Source organism: Castor canadensis, chromosome 9 (assembly GCF_047511655.1).
Source record: "Castor canadensis chromosome 9, mCasCan1.hap1v2, whole genome shotgun sequence".
Classification (NCBI taxonomy): Eukaryota; Metazoa; Chordata; class Mammalia; order Rodentia; family Castoridae; genus Castor; species Castor canadensis.
Window position 1 is genome coordinate 147,812,437 of NC_133394.1, and position 19,694 is coordinate 147,832,130.

The 19,694-nt window shown below is 36.4% G+C and overlaps 1 protein-coding gene across 1 annotated transcript; it reads right to left on the reverse strand.

Annotated features, from left to right (window-relative positions):
- Positions 1–6,953: 6,953 nt before the first annotated feature.
- Positions 6,954–8,670, reverse strand: LOC109677606 (THAP domain-containing protein 5-like). Its single transcript, XM_074041104.1, has one exon. The coding sequence runs from the start codon at positions 8,367–8,369 to the stop codon at positions 7,506–7,508; it is 864 nt and encodes a 287-aa protein (XP_073897205.1). The 5' UTR covers positions 8,370–8,670; the 3' UTR covers positions 6,954–7,505.
- Positions 8,671–19,694: the final 11,024 nt, after the last annotated feature.

A 19,694-nucleotide genomic window follows, 5' to 3' on the forward strand; every position in this document is an offset into this window, starting at 1 on the left:
CAATGAAGATGTGCATATTTTTTGCAGGGCTATTCCTCTCATTATCATACTATATGACCAAGAATTCCATTCCTGGATATATACAATATAATTGAAACCATATGACCATAAAAATGTGTCCAAGAATGTGCATAGGGACATTACTTAGAATATCCATCCAAAAACAGAAATGACCCAAATGGTCATTGGCTGATGGATAAATAAAATGTGTTACATTCACAGAGTGCAATGTTATTTGTCCAAAAAGAAATGAAGTTTTGACATATGTTGCAACAAGGATGAACATTGAAAACCTTATGCTAATGAAAGAAGCCAGACATAAAAGGACAAATAGTGTATAATTCCATTTATCTGAAATATCCAAAATGGGCAAATCCATGGAAAGGAATGTAAACTATGTGTGGCCATGGACTAAGGGGAGTAAGAAATCGAGGATGATGGCTAACAGGTGTAGAGTTTCCTTTGAGGTAGTGAAAATATTCTAGAATTTGTGATGACTTACATGTAACTTTATGAACATATTAAAAATATATTAAATTGTGCACTCTAAAAAGATGGATTTTATGGTAAGTTATTTATATCTCCAACAAGATATAACAAAAATTAAGATTAAAACTTTTTTAAATGTAGATTTGGAACCAAAGGCAGAATGAGTAATGAAGACTGTGTAGGTGCTTGTGTGTATGATGAGTGTGTGTGTTTGGTGTTTGGGAAGGTGGCTTTCCCAAAGCATTTGTTCCTCAGGAGTCCAGCATAGAAACACAGTTTGTGAATAGTGGACATTGGGCTGATCATCATCTTATCTTTTCAACACTGTCTTCACCAAACCCTAAGTGATGTTTTCTTTATTCTACAGGAAGAAAGATCCAGCAGCTTTCCCAAGACCATACAACAAGTGGCACCTGGAATTTGAATCCAGCCATTTCTGCCCCAAAGCCTGTGCTGTTTCCATTATAACAAGAAGCTTCTGAGCAGTGCATAGTTGTCACCTCTCACCAGAATTTGATACCAATGCAACAACCACAAAAACAGCAGATGGTCTTGCCACTGAAAGAGCACTGCTTGCAGCCACATGTCATTGTAGTTTTGCCCATTGTGCACATTAACAGTAATGAAGCTAATTACAGGCAATTCTTTTCTGAGGCTAATCTAATACCTTTTATTTGGTGTGTACTTCCGTGAATACTATTCTAACTGAAGAGGGTTTCTGAGGCCTCTCAGACTATATAATGCTGTTGATAACTTTTTTCAACATTTCCTCTTTATTATCAATTAATATTTATGAGTGTCTAGAAGTTCACACTGCAGCATTGCATAAAGTGTGAGAACTGCTTTATGAAGTCACTTGTGTTGAAGGCACTGAATGTGTGTGCATGCATGTGACTCTCACATCTGAGTTTAATCTCTGCATATATTTGATTCCCTTTTCATTAACCCATGGGCAGAATTTTATACCGGTATGTGACCTGGGTCCTCAAACCCAAGCACGGAGATTTAATATCCATTTATTAAGTGGGCAGATCACCTGGGTGGATTGACTTTCTGACACTAGGCTACAGGAATGGTAGGCAATAAATGAATAGAGCAGTCTTCTGAGAGATTTCAAAGAGGTTGAAGTCTTTTCCAACCAGCAGTGAAAGAAACTTTCCCATCTTGAGTAAATAATGTTAAGGACACTATAGGCAGTCCTTCAAAGCCAGGGGAGATATACATTCTGTAATGACTTCTTCAGAAGTTCATAAATCATTAACCATACCTTGAGTTATGTGCTTGTGTTCCCAACAATCTGGGCCAAGTTGTCTTGATCCAACAGCCAACATTGATTTCCGGGAGGATGTGCTCATAAAATATATTTTTCCTTTCTGTTAACATATATTCATTATACAGGGGGGATTCATTCTGCATAGCCTTACATTGCACATTGGTTAGATCACCCTCACCATCTCTCCACTTAAAACACTTGAAAGAGGTTTCATCATTCTATTTCATATATGTATATGAAGCCCATCAACCACATTCCCTCACTTTTCATCTCTTCTATTCACTCTCCCCCCTCCTATGCTTATAAAATACTAATGATCTTATCATCCAAAATCCAACACCTTGGATAAGTAGTTGAAGTCCAGAAGGTTTTCAGATATGCTTGAGGGGCCCTATATTGAGTAACAGTAAAACCAGTGTAAGTCTATAAAACTGTTCACTAAACGTCATTGCGTGTCAGATGAGGGATGGCATCTGGGGGTATTGGCTAGCTTCCAGCACCTTTAAAGTGAAGTGGAATGATAATAAAGAAGTTAATTTCTATGATACAACACTACACAAGCTTGAGATTCAACTGTCTGAATTTAAGTCTCTTTTTTTCCACTTACTAGTTATACCTGAGTTTCCTGACCTAAATGGGGTGATCCCATGCATCTTAAAATTGTTGCATGAATTAATTAAAAGAATGCCTATGAAAAACATTAAAGTCCAGCATACTGTCAACAACATAAATATCACTCTCCTTATCATTGTTAGATGCACGGTGATAAAGTTAAACAAAGTTTGCAATTGACATTCAGATAGTCTATAGTCCAGACTTAGAAGACAAGATCGATTCAGAGGATAAGGAACAAGGAAGGTACAATAGACTGAATGCTGTTCTCCACAGACACCAGCTCCAACGGTATCAGTTCCTAATCCCTAGAACTTATAAAAGTCACTTTATTAAAAACCAGTGTCTTCACAGACATGATCAAGTTAGTCTCTGCAGCTGACATTATGCAGGTAATGCCCTAAATACAATCACAGGTATCCTTGAAAGAGAGAGGCAAAGGAAGATTCGACACTCAGACATAAAACAAAGAACTGTAAAGGTGGGGCATTTCATGATGCTGGCATTGGAGACTCTAACGTTGTGGCCACAAGACAGGAACGCTGAAGCCACCAGAAGCCAAAAGAAAAAGTAGAATTCCCACTACAGTCCCTGGAGGGAGTGCTATCTACTGACAGCTTGACTTGGGCCTACCCAGTGATACTAATTTTGGACTGATTCCAGCCTTTAAAATCATAAGAAAATAAAAATATGTTGTTTTAAACCAGCACATTTGTGGTATTTGTTACATTGGTCACTAAAAATTAATACAGGAGAATTCCTGGAAAAAGGGATTTTTGAATGCATACACAGGATGAGTATAATTAGCTGGGCAGATAGGAGAGGAGGGGTTTGGTATCCAAATGGAAAATATCTCACAAGGCTCTGAACTTACATTTTTATAAATCTGGAGTAAAAAATACTTATGGAAAGATTTCTGAAGAAAAGGTCAGAAAGGATCTAGGAGAAAGATCTCCAAAATTGTGTATGCTTATCTTGAGTTTGAAGATCACCCTAAAGCCACGGTGTTTGCACGTGCTTACTTAACACAAATTAGAGTGAGGAACAGCAGATTAAGTAAGAATAGAGACCTTGAAAACAAAGCAATACTCCTGGCCTTAGAATGGAGTATGAAGATGGGCAAACATATTCTTTGTAAATGTGCGACTAAACCAGATTGTTACTACTAGGAAGTGTTTAAGGAAACGGGGACTGTTTGAGTCTCAACAGCAACAGAAACAAAGCAACATCCCAGAGTGGCTTCGGCAATGCCAAGTTAATAAGAAATGTCTTTTGATCCTCAGGTAGACGAGTAAGACCTTCAGGCCAAGCACAGCCACATCATCTGATTAATCTGGAGAGAAAGAGGCGATACTTTCCCCAAAGTAGCTATTTGAATTTTAAATAGAAAAAAAATCTTTCTAGCTTCCTTTTAATTTTTAACTTCAATTTGATTAAGCAAAAGTAATATTTATATCATTAAAAAAAGTCACAAGAGGCTATCTCTATTATTTATTACCTTACTCTGCTAACCTGTATTTGGAATCTTACATGTGGCTTTTGACATTGTTGTGTTTGCTGCAAATTCAGTCCAAAAACTGTATTGATAATCTAGAAGTCATAATTTCTTTGTATTTAATAATAATCCATTTTTTCTTAAAATGACTTTTACTGGATGTAAAGATATATTATCAAAAATAGGAGTAGAGACACACATTTACAATTAGAATCATATCATAAATCAATGGACATTCATTTGCTATGTGGTTACTGTTCTCAATAAATAGCTTGACTCAAAAAAGTCTATGAATTGGGCATGACTGTTGAGAGTAAAGTAAGGAAAGGTCAGCAGCCATACTCCAAGCCCTGTACAATCATTTGATATATATCACCTCTGTATGTTCCTGTAGCCCTATACTACACTCATTATTTCATATTATAAGAATTTCAAGCCTAAAGAAACTTGTTAGTGACACACAGGAGCTGGAAGAGCTGTAATTCAAGTGTTCAAATTTGGGTATTGCATTTAAACTCTTAATCAGTGAAAGAGAGATAATCCTAGTTTTCTTGTGTTGAGAATTAATGGGAAGAAAATGTATGGAATCTCTAAAATTACCAGAATATAATACCTGGAAATCCTATTACTTCTAAAAGTCCAGTACACATCAGAATTCATGACAGAAAAGAATAATATTTTATCATCCCTCAGAACAAAAGAGCAACTTAAGATGTTTAATATAATTCATTATTTTAAATTTATTGAAAGTATTTAAACATAAACAAAAGTAAGATGAATTGTCTAATAGACTCACATATTTACTACCTATATTCAATAGTTATCAACAGTTTTTCATGGTTGCTTAATTGGTGTCTTATTTTATTTTATTAATGTAGTAAAGCACATCCAAGACTTACTTCATTTCATGGGTACACTCTTTAGCGTGCATCTCTAATAAACAGGCATAATCTCATATAATGCCTAATAAAATTATCATGAATTCCTCCGTATCAGCCCATACTCAAGGCCTAATAAAATTCCTTTGCTCATTTCCACAGTGCTTTTTATGGTTATTGTAGAAAATGCATCCACAAAACCAGAGAGAAATGTCTACTCATTGTGTTCAGCTGTTAGTCCTCCCCTATCTACTCCCCACAATCCACGGCTTTGTAAAAATTTGGATAAAGATTTCCTTAGAGCAATAAGACTTCTCAATTTACTTGGGAGATTCTAGTTTATGCTTTTCTTTTTTTCCAGAGCAAAATTTGTTAGTACCACTTTTCGCTCAAGAAAATATGATCATTAGAGTTCTGACCTTACCTCTTTGCCTACGTAGTGACATTCAACAGCTTTAAAATTTTCCTATTGCTCATGAATATTAGGTAGTTCTGGAGCTCTGATTAGATTAGGAGTCTACTTTCTTTGGCAAGAATACTTCACAGGTGGTCTTTTGCCCTTCATACTGCCTACAATAATGAGATGAGTCAAATTTAACGTTGTTAAAATTGACCACTGAGATGAGGTAGCAATTCTAATTCCTTCATTTTAAAGCTCCCTGTCAACCTTTCATTTAATCATTTCATCTTGAGTCAATTATTTTATTGTGTTTATCAAGTAGGAATTTTCTAATTCTATAATTTTGTATACATTTAACTTGAATTCTTCTTTGAAGAATTCAAAGTCTTTGCCAGAAAGACTTCCAGCGTTGTGCTCAAATACAAATCCACATAGTAAAGACCAGGCAAACTCACAATTTTTTAATCATTAAATTTCTAAATCAGCCAAGTGCTGGTGGCTCATACCTATAATGCTAGCTATTTGGAAGACTGAGATCAGGTGGATCATGGTTCAAAGCCAGTCTGTGCAAATAGTTGGCAAGACCCCATCTTGTTTGTTTGTTTAACTTTGCTTTGTTCTTTCATTTTTAGAGGGAGGGGGACAGGTGGTACTAGGGAAGTAAAATTTCTTTTATCACCCCATCGTTTTTTAACATGGAGAAGTTCATACTGAATTCATTGGGTTTACCCACCCAGCATCTCAATCAATTCTATCATTCTTCTGTTTAATGTTCAGTGTCCCATTTTCCATCATTGAGAATTCTTTCAGGTTGGATTTTTGGTCCCTATAAGACCAAAAGTGCCATATTTGAGGAATTTAAAAGTTCTTGAGTTTATATTTGTACTTCTTTTCTTTCATGTGGAAAATCTTGGTAAACAACAATATTAAGGTAATTACTTATGCATATCCTAAAATAAATTATTTTTATAGTAACAAGAACAATATTACTGTTAACAATTAAATAGGTGTGTACATTTAAACTTTTTTGCCATTCTACATGTTCTGGGATATATCTCAGTAAGTATGCAGAGTTAAAATGTAGTTTTCTAAAATAATATGAAATAACTATTTTTCTGTCATCAACTTTTTAAAGATAGATAAACATATTTTTTATTTAACAGATAAGAAAACTAAGAATCAGGCTGATAGGAACTAACTTAGTTCCACAGGCAGTAACATTCCATTATATTAATTGCCAATTTTCAAGGAACTTATTTATTTTTCACATTTCTGTTGTTACCACAATGTCTTGCTTTTATGTTTATTTTTCTTACATTCAGTATCAATATAAACAGTATTTTTATTTATATCACCATTGCTTTTCTTTTCTAAGAGAACTTTCTCTTCCCAAGGTCATCAGCACTTACCTATAATTTCTTCCTTATAAATTTTACTAAAATATATGCTAGAGGGAACAGATATTAAGTATTACACAATTATTTTGGATTTAAAAAGTGAGATAAGCACACACTTTAAAAACTACACCTATTAAGAAATAGATATAAATCATGATTTCTAAAATATACTAGTATATATTTAAAATTAACCTCATTAAAGTTCTTGGTTTATAAATATAACTTTATAAATGCAAGATGTTAAGAAACTTACTTGACTATGTACTATGATGTTCAGCTACGTATAAAGTACTAAATTATATACTTTCAAGTTTAAAGCACTTCTCCTAAGAGCTGAGTTCAACTGCAATAAAATTGTAAAAGTTATAGGTACATAAGTATATTATTTTCTTTTATATTACATTTTCCTTTATATTACAGATACATAACTATACACAAATAGTTGAGCAAAACAGAATATTGAGAATAATCCAACAGTTAATATCAATTGTACTATTCTGTAAGTACATACTATCTTATAGAAAATTTGTCCCAGTACTGGGGATAGAACCCAGGGCTTCAGGCAAGCTAGGCAAAGGCTCTACCACTGAGTTATGTCCCAAGCCCTCTGAAGCTTAATCTTGGTAAGTAGCTTGCTCAAATCATCTGGTAGAGCCAGGACTAATCTATTTTGGGATGCTTTGACTATAACTTACTCTCTCATTTTATGATTAAATATTATTTATTCACTGTATTTTAACTGTAACTTGGAAAATTATCAAGAAATAAAACTGTTTCTTTAGCCCCACTTTCTAGATTTTCTTTTACAATGGCATTATAAGAATGGGATGCAGTTCATAACATTAGAGCACTTTCATAGCTTAGGATAAGAACTTTACAGGAAAAAGTTCACTTTACATATAATTTGGTTTAGCTAGAAAATGCTTATAAAAAATTACAGCTTCAAAACCTTTTTTTTACTCTATATCATAGTGACTTCATATGCTGTGAAATGATTTTCTATAATCTTGACATTTTCTTCAGCTAGCCAGTTTTCCTGCTTTAGTTGGCTTATAAGAGCTTCCAAAGACTTCAGCCTTCCTAGGGTTTGTTGCTCCTGTAGCTCAAGAAGAGTAATCTTTGAATGCAGCTTAGAGACTTTTTGCCAAAGACGTTCCTTATTTATGTCTTGTCTGCAGTAAGAATGCTCAGTTTGTAAAACTTCTGCATCATGGTCTACATTCTCATATAAGGAATCTTCAATGTCTATGTCTTCCATTTCCATGGTTTCTTTTTGAGTTGGTATAAAATAATTAATTGCAGGTTTAGAATTTTCTGTAGGTACAAAAATGGCAATAACAGATTCGTTATTTGTGTTTAACTCTTCAACTGTGCTGAATAAGAATGGATTTTCCTGTGTTGACTTAATTTCAATGGAATTATTTGTAAAGTTTGGATTAGCAAGATGACTGGTAGTTATTTCAAGTACTTCTTGGGTTTCCAAAGACTGTTGAATATTTTCTGAATTTGAAGTTGTCAAAGTAATTGTTGTAGAATTTAGATTTTCAAAAGATGTATGAAAACCACCTATACCTAAATCTTGGTGAACTGATGTTTCGAAGTTAGAATCTGTTTCTCCGGTATCTTGTTTAACTAGATTAAGAGTTAATATGTTATTTTGTATGCTTTCTATTTTTGGACTTGGTGGCTTCACCATGGCAGATGAATCAAGCAATTCTGTGTGTTCAGGAAGTACACCTATGTTAACTGTATTTTTCTTTATTTCATCTGACGTAGATGATTCTTCAGACATAGCTTTTAAGTACTCTTCTCTCTCATCTCCCATTTTTTTGTTCTGGGATTTTTTTTTAGAAGGGTCTTTTCCCTGACAGTCTTCAGGCAAAGAAAATATTGTTGGAATTGCAGTTTGTTTTAAATAACGAATACCCCATCTGATGTCAAGAGAGTCAGGAGTAAAATGGTCACTACACAGGAACTAGTATTTACTGGGAACCCAAGAATCTCGTTTCATATTCTTTAGCCACTTTTCAAGTCTTTCTTTGTCATGTAGAGGAAATGGGTAAAAGCTCAACTTCCAGTCTTTATTGTTTTGTCCTCTGCGGTTCTTACAGCAAATCACAGCGCAATAGAGGGACATCACTTAGGTAAGGACCCGGGTGACCCCGGTTGGCTAGTGGTGCGGGCACCAACTAGCCATCATCAACTTGATAATAGTTTTATTTATTATAGTCTAGCTTGAGGTTTTAGAAATTGATTTATTTATTTCCTTTTTATTGACCATCCACTTCTAACACTAAACCTAGGTACCTTCTACGGCTCTAACCTGCCTCTCTGACCAATATCCTTCTTATGTCATCTGTTTTATCATAAATAAAGCCAATTTGAGAAGGTACAAGTGAAGCATTCAACTTCGATGACAGTTTGTCAGTGATCCATGGCCTCTTATCTGAGATGTCAGTGAGATGTGGTGATAGTAGACAGGTGTTTCAGTCCTGCTGGCCTTACATTCCTGCTAGCTGGCTAATTAGGAAAAATGTTTAATGTACTAGGAATCTTGGGGAGCCCATGCCCCGTTCAAGCAGTTCTCATTTGTCCCACAGGTTGGTTACTGGACTCCCAGGGTTTATAGTGTGAATTCGTATAGCTCCCAGAACATCATCTTCCTTTTGTTCCATTTATCTTTGCTGGAGTAGAAAAGCAAATTGCAAACCTTAAGATAATAAATAGTACCAACCTATAACCCTGGTTGGGAATAACCATCAATAATAACTTCAAGAAAGTGTATTTTGCCTGTTAACTTTTAGGGAAAAAGAAAGAGCTGTCAAATGAAAATTTCAGACAGAAACTATATCTTGGGTAAAACAGGATCCAGGAAAATGTAGTGGTCTAGAGTAAAGAGAATGGCAGATAGAAGACCTGGGATGTGATTTCATACTGAGTGTGTGACCTTTGGTAAGTTAAGGACCTTCAGTTTTCCGGTATTCAAATGCAGATAACAACATAAACTCTTCCATGGGAACTTGTTAGAATCTGTTGAAATAATGCATCCAATTAAACCTTTGAAATTATATATCTTTGGAGAAGTAAGTATGCCCTGTGGCTTCTAGCAAAATTATAATCTTTTGCTTATTATCATAAGCAAATCTTAGAAAGAGGCCTGGACTGTGATCATTCAATTTGTGCTTCCCTGCATAGCTGGGATGACAGTTTTATTTCTCTGTGCTCAGCAATTGGTTGAAATGGAGTCTTGTGAACTTTTTGGCTAGGCTGGCCTTGAACTACAATCCTTCTAATCTCCAACTTCCAAGTAGCTAGGATTTTAGGCTTAAGCAACCCATGCCTTGCTATAAGCTTTGTTCTTTTAAACCATTGAAATTTGGGGGTTTCATATCACAACACAAACTAGAATAACTTGACTAGTACCCAACTCTTTGTCGCATGATTAGAGTCCAAACAAATAAAATGATCTTTAACTCAAGGAACTTCTATTCTTGAGAAGAAAGCTGGACACACATGGAAAATACTGAACATTTAGCATGAATCCAAAAATGTTTGTTTCTTCACCCCATCCCCAAGCTTCAACTACCCCTAGAAATTTGCATCTAGTTATATAGCATGACTCTATTAAAATGAGAAAATTTTCAACTAGTGACTGTATTTATTTGAATCCTATATGTCTGGTATCTTATACCAGAAATGAAGGACGTAGCAATGAATGATCCCAGCAGTAATGAGAGACAGATGTAGACAATAAATTTTTTTAAAAATAGACAATGTAATTAGTTTAATGTGTCAGACTTGGAGTAGCTCTTTGGGACTGTGAGAAAATGCATTGAGGAGATGACAGGAAGGGGAGAAGATAGACCATAGATGGCTGTAATAAAAAGAAGTAAGGTATTCCCAATCAGAGCACTGAGAGCATTTTATAATCCTTGTAGGAAGCATGTAATATGCCCATAATAAATGATAGCATGTACTAAATTATTACTGTTGACAAGCTCTGTTCTAAATACCTTGCATGTGTTTACTCATGTAATCTGCAAGACAACTCTACGAGCTAAAAAGCTGAGCTTCCCTCTTTCTTCTTCCCATTTTACAGATAATAAAATGAAGCCAAGAAAAATGAATCAAGCAGGGCACTGGTGGCTTACTTCTGTAATCCTAACTATTCAGGTGGCAGAGATCAAGAGGACTGTGGTTTGAAGCCAACCTGTGCAAATAGTTCATAAGACCTATCTCGATAAAAACCAATCACATAAAAGGGCTGCTGGGGTGGTTCAAGGTGTAGGCTTTGAGTTCAAATCCCCATACAGTTAAAAAGAAAAAGATTAGTTAATTTTCCCAAAGTCACACAGTCGATGATTGGCCATGACAGGAAGTTTGATTTACAACTAGAATTCATAATAGAGATAATGTATTTCACATACAAAAATTAGCCTCTGCCATTCAAAAGGCCACGAATGTCAAGTTCTTATAACCTAGGAAATGGCTCTGATTCTCATATCAGGGCATGAAAACGGTGAATAAATACTTCAGTCAAAAATAATGAAAAGGAATACATTATACAGCACTCTTGCATAAACTTGTAGCTGTTGACTGTTGCATTAATTTGCTAGGGCTGCCTAAGCAAAGTACTATGGACTTATTGCTTCAACAAACCGAAATTTAATTTTTCACAGTTCTGGAAACTAGGAAGTTGACATTAAGATGTCAACAAGTGAACTCATTCTGAGGGCTGAGGGGAGGATCTTCCTGGCTTTCAGATGGCCCTCTTCTCCCTGTGTTTTCAATCATCTTTCCTGCATACATTTCTGTGTCCAGATTTCCTCTCTCAAGGATACCACACATAAAGAAAGAACAAAGACTCACCCTGATGAACTCACTTTAACAATATTACCTTTTTAAAGACCCCATCTCCAAATACAGTCACAATCTGAGGTACTGGAGGTTAGTACTTCAACACTTGTTGTTACTGACTATTTAATAAAGATAAATGCCCTAAACTCTAGAATCCATGTACATGTTATATCACCTAGTGAAACAGAATTTGTATTTGTAATTAAGGTAAGACTGTAGAGATGGAATTATTCTGGGTTATCAGTGGAAAAAAACGTAAACAAAGTGTCCTTCTAAGAAAAGGGAGGAGGATACTGGAGTCAATGTCAAAGAAGAAATAATGACAAAAGCACACGTTGAGTTGGAAAGAGATTTGAAGATGTAAACTTCTGACTTTCAGATGGCCAAGAACCAAAGGAAAAAAATAGACCCTGGAATCTGGAAATGGTAAAGAATGGTTCATCCCCAGAGATCTCTATGGGAACATGGCTGAAGTCACATCTTGATACAGATCCATTGCAGATGACTGACCTCCAGAATTATCAGAAAATACATGTGTGTTGTTACAAGCCACAGTTTTTACAACAGCTGTAGAAAACTCGTATACCAAGCTAAGCTGTCAAAGCCACGGCCAGCAGTTGGCCCTGCTTTCTGCAAAACTATAGCAGGAGAACAAATGCAATAGACTCTTGGACTGTTCAGGGAAGAAAAATAGCCAGGGTTCTCTCTGAGTTGCAGTCTCCCTTCCTCACAGAAAAGTAAGTGGTATATAAATAAACTAACTGATTCAGAAGCTTGTCTAAATTCCAAAGAACTCTGGTAAAGAGATATCAAACTGTCAATGACTACAGGGCACTCAGGAGAGGAGGCCAGTGCAGGGCTGAACACTCACAATGAGTTACAACTACCAAAAGCTGAAGAGGAGGAGATTGGCTATATACTTGCAATTAGACAGAAGAAAGACAGAGGGAGGGAAGAGAAATTATTTCAGTAAAATCAGGAAGTTTGTGTTGATACAATTTGGGGGAAGACAATAATGGTAATCATGGCTTATCATGGATTCTCATGTGTGCTTGACTAAAGTCTTCATGTATGTGCTAACCTGAGTGTTTCACCATCAAGTTCTTGCCTTGCTGTGTGGCCACTTCCTCACTGGAACACAGAGAGAAGTTGAGAGATGATGAAGCCATATACTAAGCTAGAGATAAGTTTGTGAGGCAATAGTGTCTCAAAAAGATCACTAACATGAACACAAGTTAATCATTGGAGGAGAAGTGAGTTTTCTTTGAGGACACACAGAAGAGGACCTGCTGATTTCCTCAATGTATGGTGAAGGGATGTCTCATTCATTGATGTCTGCTTACGTCTTTCTTGTAAGCTGAATGACACCTCTTTTGTACTCTTTCCACATCTACCAGCTCTGCCCTGAATTCTACTTTTGGATTCTCTGCTGACTGATGCTGTGTATAACCTTCAAAAAGCTAATTAAACCCCATATCTCAATTTCCTTGATTGTCTTAAATAGCAGTTAATTGATCAGAGGTTTCTAGAGATTAAAGAAAACTACCCATTAGTCACAAGGAAAAGACTCTGTGATTAGTCTGATGGCAGGAGGCTTTCTAAATTCAAGTCCCTGACAGTCTTCCTGTCAGGCGCCAAACCAGGCCTATTGCCTTAGCAGACCTGTCCAACTCCTGATTTATGCTGACAGCCCTAAGTGGGAGGCAGGTTGAACAGGGAGGTTTCCCTTGTGTGTCACTTAAAATACAAGGTTTCTATTTTCATGACTCATTATTTCACCACTGAAATTTGACTCAAGGAAAAATACATCCCTTCCTTCCTGGCTTCCCTGACTCTTTTTCTTCTTCTCTTAAAATCTTCTTCCTTACATCATTCCAGGACTTATCAGATTTATGAGGTCCTATAGAATATATGTCATGGATTATTCTAAAGGGAAAATCCCTAGACTCCCGAGACTGATGGATTATATCATAGCAAAGAGAAGACCAGGATGAGACACAAGCTTTCTTAAAAATTACCCACAAAATAGGATTTACCAAAAATTGGCCACCAGTCCTGGTTTGAGAAGTTGGTATCAAGTAAAAATCAAGTTTTGGGCTGATTAATCTATCCCTGCTATACCTTCCTCTTTCCCTCCATGGGGGTGAGTAATCATTGGCCATCACCTGATAAGCTTGATCTTGATCTCTCATTTTGTGTGCTTTTATTTCAGTTTACTTAATTCTCCTGAAAAGCATTAACCTCTTGATAAGCCCATGACGTAAGCATAATTATCCTTGTTTTGCATTTGAGAAGATAAGTCACTAAGAGTCGTAGTACTGATGAGTAGATTTTGAAACCATTTCTGTTGATACTTAAGTCTCCCTCTTTCCACCACATCAACTTCCCTCCAAATCACTGTGTGGAGTCTGAGCTGGAAGTTTGCCAGAAGCTTCGAAAAAGATAATTACCCAAAAAAAGAAGAAATGGATAACGTTAAGCCATACTTATATAAAATTCCAGATTATTCTCAGATCATCCCTATGACCAAGACACCTATCTTTCCATCTTGGGTTGGAGGAAGCTGAGGCTCAGAGAATTTCAATCATTCATAGGCACCAGAGGTAAAGGCTATGACTGGGATTTTACCATACTCCTAAACCTTTACCGCCCCCCCCAACTTTCTTAGTTTCATAACTCTTACACAGCCAAGTCACCCAACGAGATTTTTTTCCATTATTTCAACCTGTACAATCCAACCATTCTAAGTGTAAGACTCTGATTCTTTGCTTCTGTGAGAAGTTCTTCATATCCACCTATATCCCTGAGAAAGTGCATAAAGTCTCAGTCTGGATCCTGTGGTCCTGTGACATTGTAACCAAGTCCAGACAGCTCAGTGTCCAACTCTTATTCTAAATCAAGCATGGTTTGTGAGATTTTTTTTCAATTTTCCAGCCCCTTCTACATTAAATCCATTTGCTCAATGTTCAACTGTATCCAGACACTGGCACTACAACCACTTTTACCAAGAAACTATTATTCTTTTGTTAATGAATAACTATTATTCCTTTGCTAATCTCTCTGCTTCTAGTCTTTTCTCATCTGGTAGTCAATACCAGTTGCTGATCTAAAACCTAACTCCCCTTGTTTCTTCCTTTATAACCGGGTCCTAATTTGTTTGAATCACTAGCATGTATATAAGAAAAAGAAACACTATAAAAGCAAAAACACCTCCCATTTCCTGCCTTCTCTACTGCTGCTGAAATTAGGTAGATATTTGATGCTATTTAACCAATGAGACAATAAGTTGTGATCTCCTACTTATTTCTAGGAACACTTTCTTTCCCAGCAATAGGCACTTCTTTTTTGCCTTTTCTCCTTCTTACTGATTGGAGTACTAGATTAATACCAGTGGACCAAATAGCTTCCTTGCAACTTCAGTGATAACAGTTACATGCTGAATATGGTGAAGGAGAAACCTACAAGAGTCTGGACCTTTCATGACTTCATTGAGCAACTGCACAAGTCTTGCACTAATTAGGAAACCCAAGTTGAATTTGCCCTTGGCATTTAAAATTAGAAAAAGGGATAATAGATAGAAGAAATTCTGTGGTCTTATGATCTCAGCATTAACCTGTAAGAAAGCTTCATATTTTAACAAATTAACTTTCTGTCACACTCATCATTAAAATTGTAGGTGATAAGGATTTAAATTGGCTTGCATATTACTAAATTAGCTAAAGTGATTTGGTCTGTCATAATGATAATTTTGTTATCTGTTCACTTGGCCAGGCTGAACTACATTTCCCAGGTTGCCTTTCTTATTTTTTTCCAGTTAGTATGGGCCACAAGGAAGATTCTTGGGAGATTTTCAAGGGTGGAAAAGGGGCTGTTTTATAGCTTATAAGGTGACAGCTGGGTGTGCATTTCTCTATCTTCCCTCAAATCCCTTCTTCAGTTTCTCTAACCTCCTGGTCAGGTATGTGTTTAGCTCTGTGATGAATTCTCCCAGCTTCTGTAATACTACCTTGCTACCATCAGGATAGAAGATAGTAAGAATAGACATAAGTGTCAGTGCATACTGGAAGGGTTCCATTACACCATTGCAGGTTCTATCCTGCTCATGATCTCTCTTCTCACATGCTTTCCTGTGGATTTCAGGCTCCAGCCTCACATGCAAGGACAGTCTCACATGTTAATAGTACCTAGTAAAGGGATTCACTATAACATACCCACACATGCACACACAGTACTTTGACAGTATTCACTTCTCCATTACTTCCTCTTATCCCTGTTCTGCTTTTCCCTCCACTTACCCAGTAGTCCCCTCTGTTTTCATGACCTTGTTTTAGTTTCCACAACTGAGAGAAAACGTGATATTTGTCTTTGTGGAAGTAACTTATTTCACTTAACATGATGATTTTTACTTCCGCTCATTTTGCAGCAAAAGACATAATTTCATTCTTCTTCATTGCTGAGTAAATCTCCATTGTATAGATATTCAACATTTTCTTTATCCATTCATCCATTGATGAGCACCTGATTCCATAATTTGGCTATTGTGAACAGTTTTGTGATAAAAATGAATATACAGTTATCTGTGTAGTAAGCTGAATTTGATTCTTTTGGCTATATACCCAGAAACGGTATGATGGAATCAAAAGTAGTTCTATATTTAACTTTTTGAGGAACCTTCAAACCAATATCCATAATAGGTAAACTAATTTACATTCCATCCAGCAATGAATAAAAGTTGCTTTTCCACTGACTACTTCACCAGTCTTTCTTTTATTTGTTTTCTTAATAATAGCAATTTTGACTGATGTGAGGTAGAATAGTAATGTAATCTTCATATCATTTCCCTGATGTTTGAGGATGTTGAACATTTTTTCATGTATTAGTTAGCTATTTATACTTCCTCATTTGAAAAGTATCAGTTCAATTCAGTCGCCCAGTTATTGATTGGATTAATGACCAACTCCATAATCATAGAAAGTCAGTTCCCTATAGCATATCCTGATTATCTGTCTATTATAAATCAATCTATCTATGTATATATCTAGCTATCTAACCATCTATCCAGCTTTTTAGCCTCAGGATTGAACTATGGCTGATGTAATCATTATTAAATTGCAGTTAATAATGAATATAGTAACATTTAGTAAGACACCTGTGATTCTAGAAACCATTTTGAGTGACTTGCACCCATTCTACTTCATGATAGCTCCTATACATCCAGCAGTGTCATTTTCCCTGTTTTTTTGGCACGGAACTGGAAGCACAGAGGGGTACCATAACTATCCCAAGAAACACAGGTAACAAGCATCAAGACTGGATTCAAACATGGAAAGACAAACTCCAGAGATCAAAGGTTAACTACTATCCATAATCGAGCTCATGTAAAATTAACTGATAGAGCCCATCTTTCAACAAAACCAGACTAGATGCTCATAACAGAAGAAACCATTGATGAAATTTAGATTTTGTCAGAGGCAAAGAGGAGAGACAAGTCAATTGGCATGTCAGTCTCACAGGTATGTCATATAATATATAACAATATATATTTTAAATATGTAGTAATAAAAATCTGAAGGTTGATCCAATTCCTCTAGGCTGTTTTAGAAAGATCAGACACATACCCCTAGCTTAGGTGTAGTATTGTGCTAAATTACCAAACATGTGCCACCATTTTGTTTATATGTCTTACAAACTTCATGGCAATGGTTACTGAAATGGAGAACTATGACTCCTATCCACGGGTAGGTGGACAAACTAAAACTGAAGAGTCTATAAAGTCCAGCCAGAAAGACATGGTGGAGAATTGAATATGTTCCTGAATCAGAGCAACAGTCTAATACAGTTTTGTTATTACCTAATCTTCAAACATCTTTTATATAAGTTTTTAAGGTTGTTAATCTCATCCCTTTGATAAGCTTTCTGTTTCCTTAGAAAGCATGCATGTCACACAAAGAGAATAGTGTGGTGAGGAAGATATAGCTGTGGGCCAGGAGTCAGGAGCACAGAGTCCACTTCTTTCATCTCTGATTCCCAGGGTGAACTTGGGCAAATTGCTTAAATTATCCGGGCTTTCTATACCTCACTTTCTGAGGTGTAGAACCTTAACCTGTGCCACGAGCAGGGTGAAGGAAAGGAAGATGAGACTTGTGGATTTCAGACTCAGTGAGAAGAAAATACCTCAGGAAAAAAAATTGCCATGCACATACAAAATGCAACTTACTGTTAATTCTGAAAAAGAAGAGTGAAGTTTCCACTGATATTATACACAAAGGAACAAACTGGAAGATTCCTGACCCAATTCAGAATTCTTCTCGCTTCCAGATTTACCTTTTAGCTAAAATGTGATTGATATGAGTTGCTTTGTACAATAACCTAATCACAAAAACAAGAGAACTGAAATCTCTCATTCCTCACTTGGGAGTTAAGAAATGTGTAGGTCAAATTGTACTTTTAGATTTGAGCTACCGTAAACAGATGGCAAAGACGTAGCTATTGTTTCATCTCAGTATACACTTGCTTAACACCTACAGCAAGGTAAACATTACATTACCAGAGGCAGTATAAGACAGAAGCCTGGGGCCTGGCTCCTCCAAGAGTGGTCCATGGATCAGTAGCTATGTATCATCTAGGAGCTGGGTAGGAATTCAGAATCTCAGTCCCCACTCTAGACCTACTGAATCAAAATATTCATTTTGACATGGTATTCAGGTAATTTGAGCACTGACTTAAAAATATAGACCTGAAGTCAAACAAATCTCAGATCAATTTGCAGTCTGGCCACTTACTCATTATGTGATCTTAGGAACACACTAAACTTCACAAACCTTAGTTTACTTGTCTAAAACCTTTATATAATACTGCCTCTTAGCTTGTTTGGAAGATTAAAGTGAGTTCTGCATTGCCCCGTGCCTAGCATCAAGCAACCTTTAATTAATGATCATTGATCTATCATTCTAGTTTATTACTAATATTAATATATAGACTGTGATAAAGACTAACTGTCTTTATACAAATAAGTATATCAATCTACCACATGAGCCATAAGTCATTTTTGTTCTAGATTCTTCTGCCAGATGTCCGTGGCTTTCCAAATATGAGATATTGTCTTTCCCTGTAGGCACTAGCAACAGAGAAGTCACAAAGATAAAACCATAGTCTTATCTACCCAACACGTGCACAGAAACAACTGTCAGATGGAAACATGAATGATGAAAGTGTTCTGGTTTTGTTTTTCTTCTTATTCTCTATTCAAAAGCCCATGACTTTGATGAAGAAAATGACTATACATCTTAATCTCAAAGATCACCAAATAGAGTATTTAACTAGATCCCAAGTCAGAGCAGGAGCCTCAGGTTTATTAGATATTAGTCAAAATAGAAACAAACTAAAACTAGAGAATAAGGACCTACTGGACTGAAACATGAGCTACTAAGTAGACAAAGAGCACTGAATTGACAAGAATTAGTTGGAAAGGAAATTTGTGAAAGAATGTCTCCTACATTGTTTTCCTCCTAAATCACCCTTTTCCTTAGGTTTTTAAGCTGTCTCTTCCCTCTATCAGATCTCTAACTTGTGGATTTCTTAGGGCTCCATTTTCTAACCTTTTATTACCTCTCCCAATGCTCTTTTGTTAGGTGATTTTATGTGGACACTTTCCTTAAAATACCATCAATAGAGACAGCTTTCAAATTTGCCTTTCTAGCCTGGACTTTTCCTCAAGTCCCAGGCTTATGACTGCAGCTGCCTTCTCAACTTTTCTACTTAAAATCCAGGGGAATTTAAAACTCAACTTAGCCTTAAAAAGAGCACGTGTTTCTGAGTCACTCTTGTCCTCACCAAAATCTACCCTCTCTCCCCAAACTTCCCTGTCTCAGAAATGGAAATGGCATCAGTCCAGGTACATAGGCCCCACACTAGAAGCGTCTTTGATTTTTTTTTTCTCATCATCAAGTTCTATGAGCTCTTCCAAAAGTGCATTCAAAATCTTATCTTCTTGTACCATTTTTTGCCCCTGAAACCAAAATCTAGGTCAGCACGACCCAGTGTCATCATCTTAGCTCAGCTGGGATCCTCAGCTCCCCACAGGAGAAAAGATCCTGCATGAACTCTTCTCCCCATGCAGAAGCCATAAGGGATTTGTAAACAAGCGATGTCAATGTCCCTGCACAAAACTATGACCAAGCTCTTACTGTACTCTTCAAGACCCTTCAAGACCCGGCCCCTGACTCTCCCATTCTGTGTCTTGGCCATTCTCTCCTTCATCCACAATGACCCTCTTGTAGCCCATGGAAACACA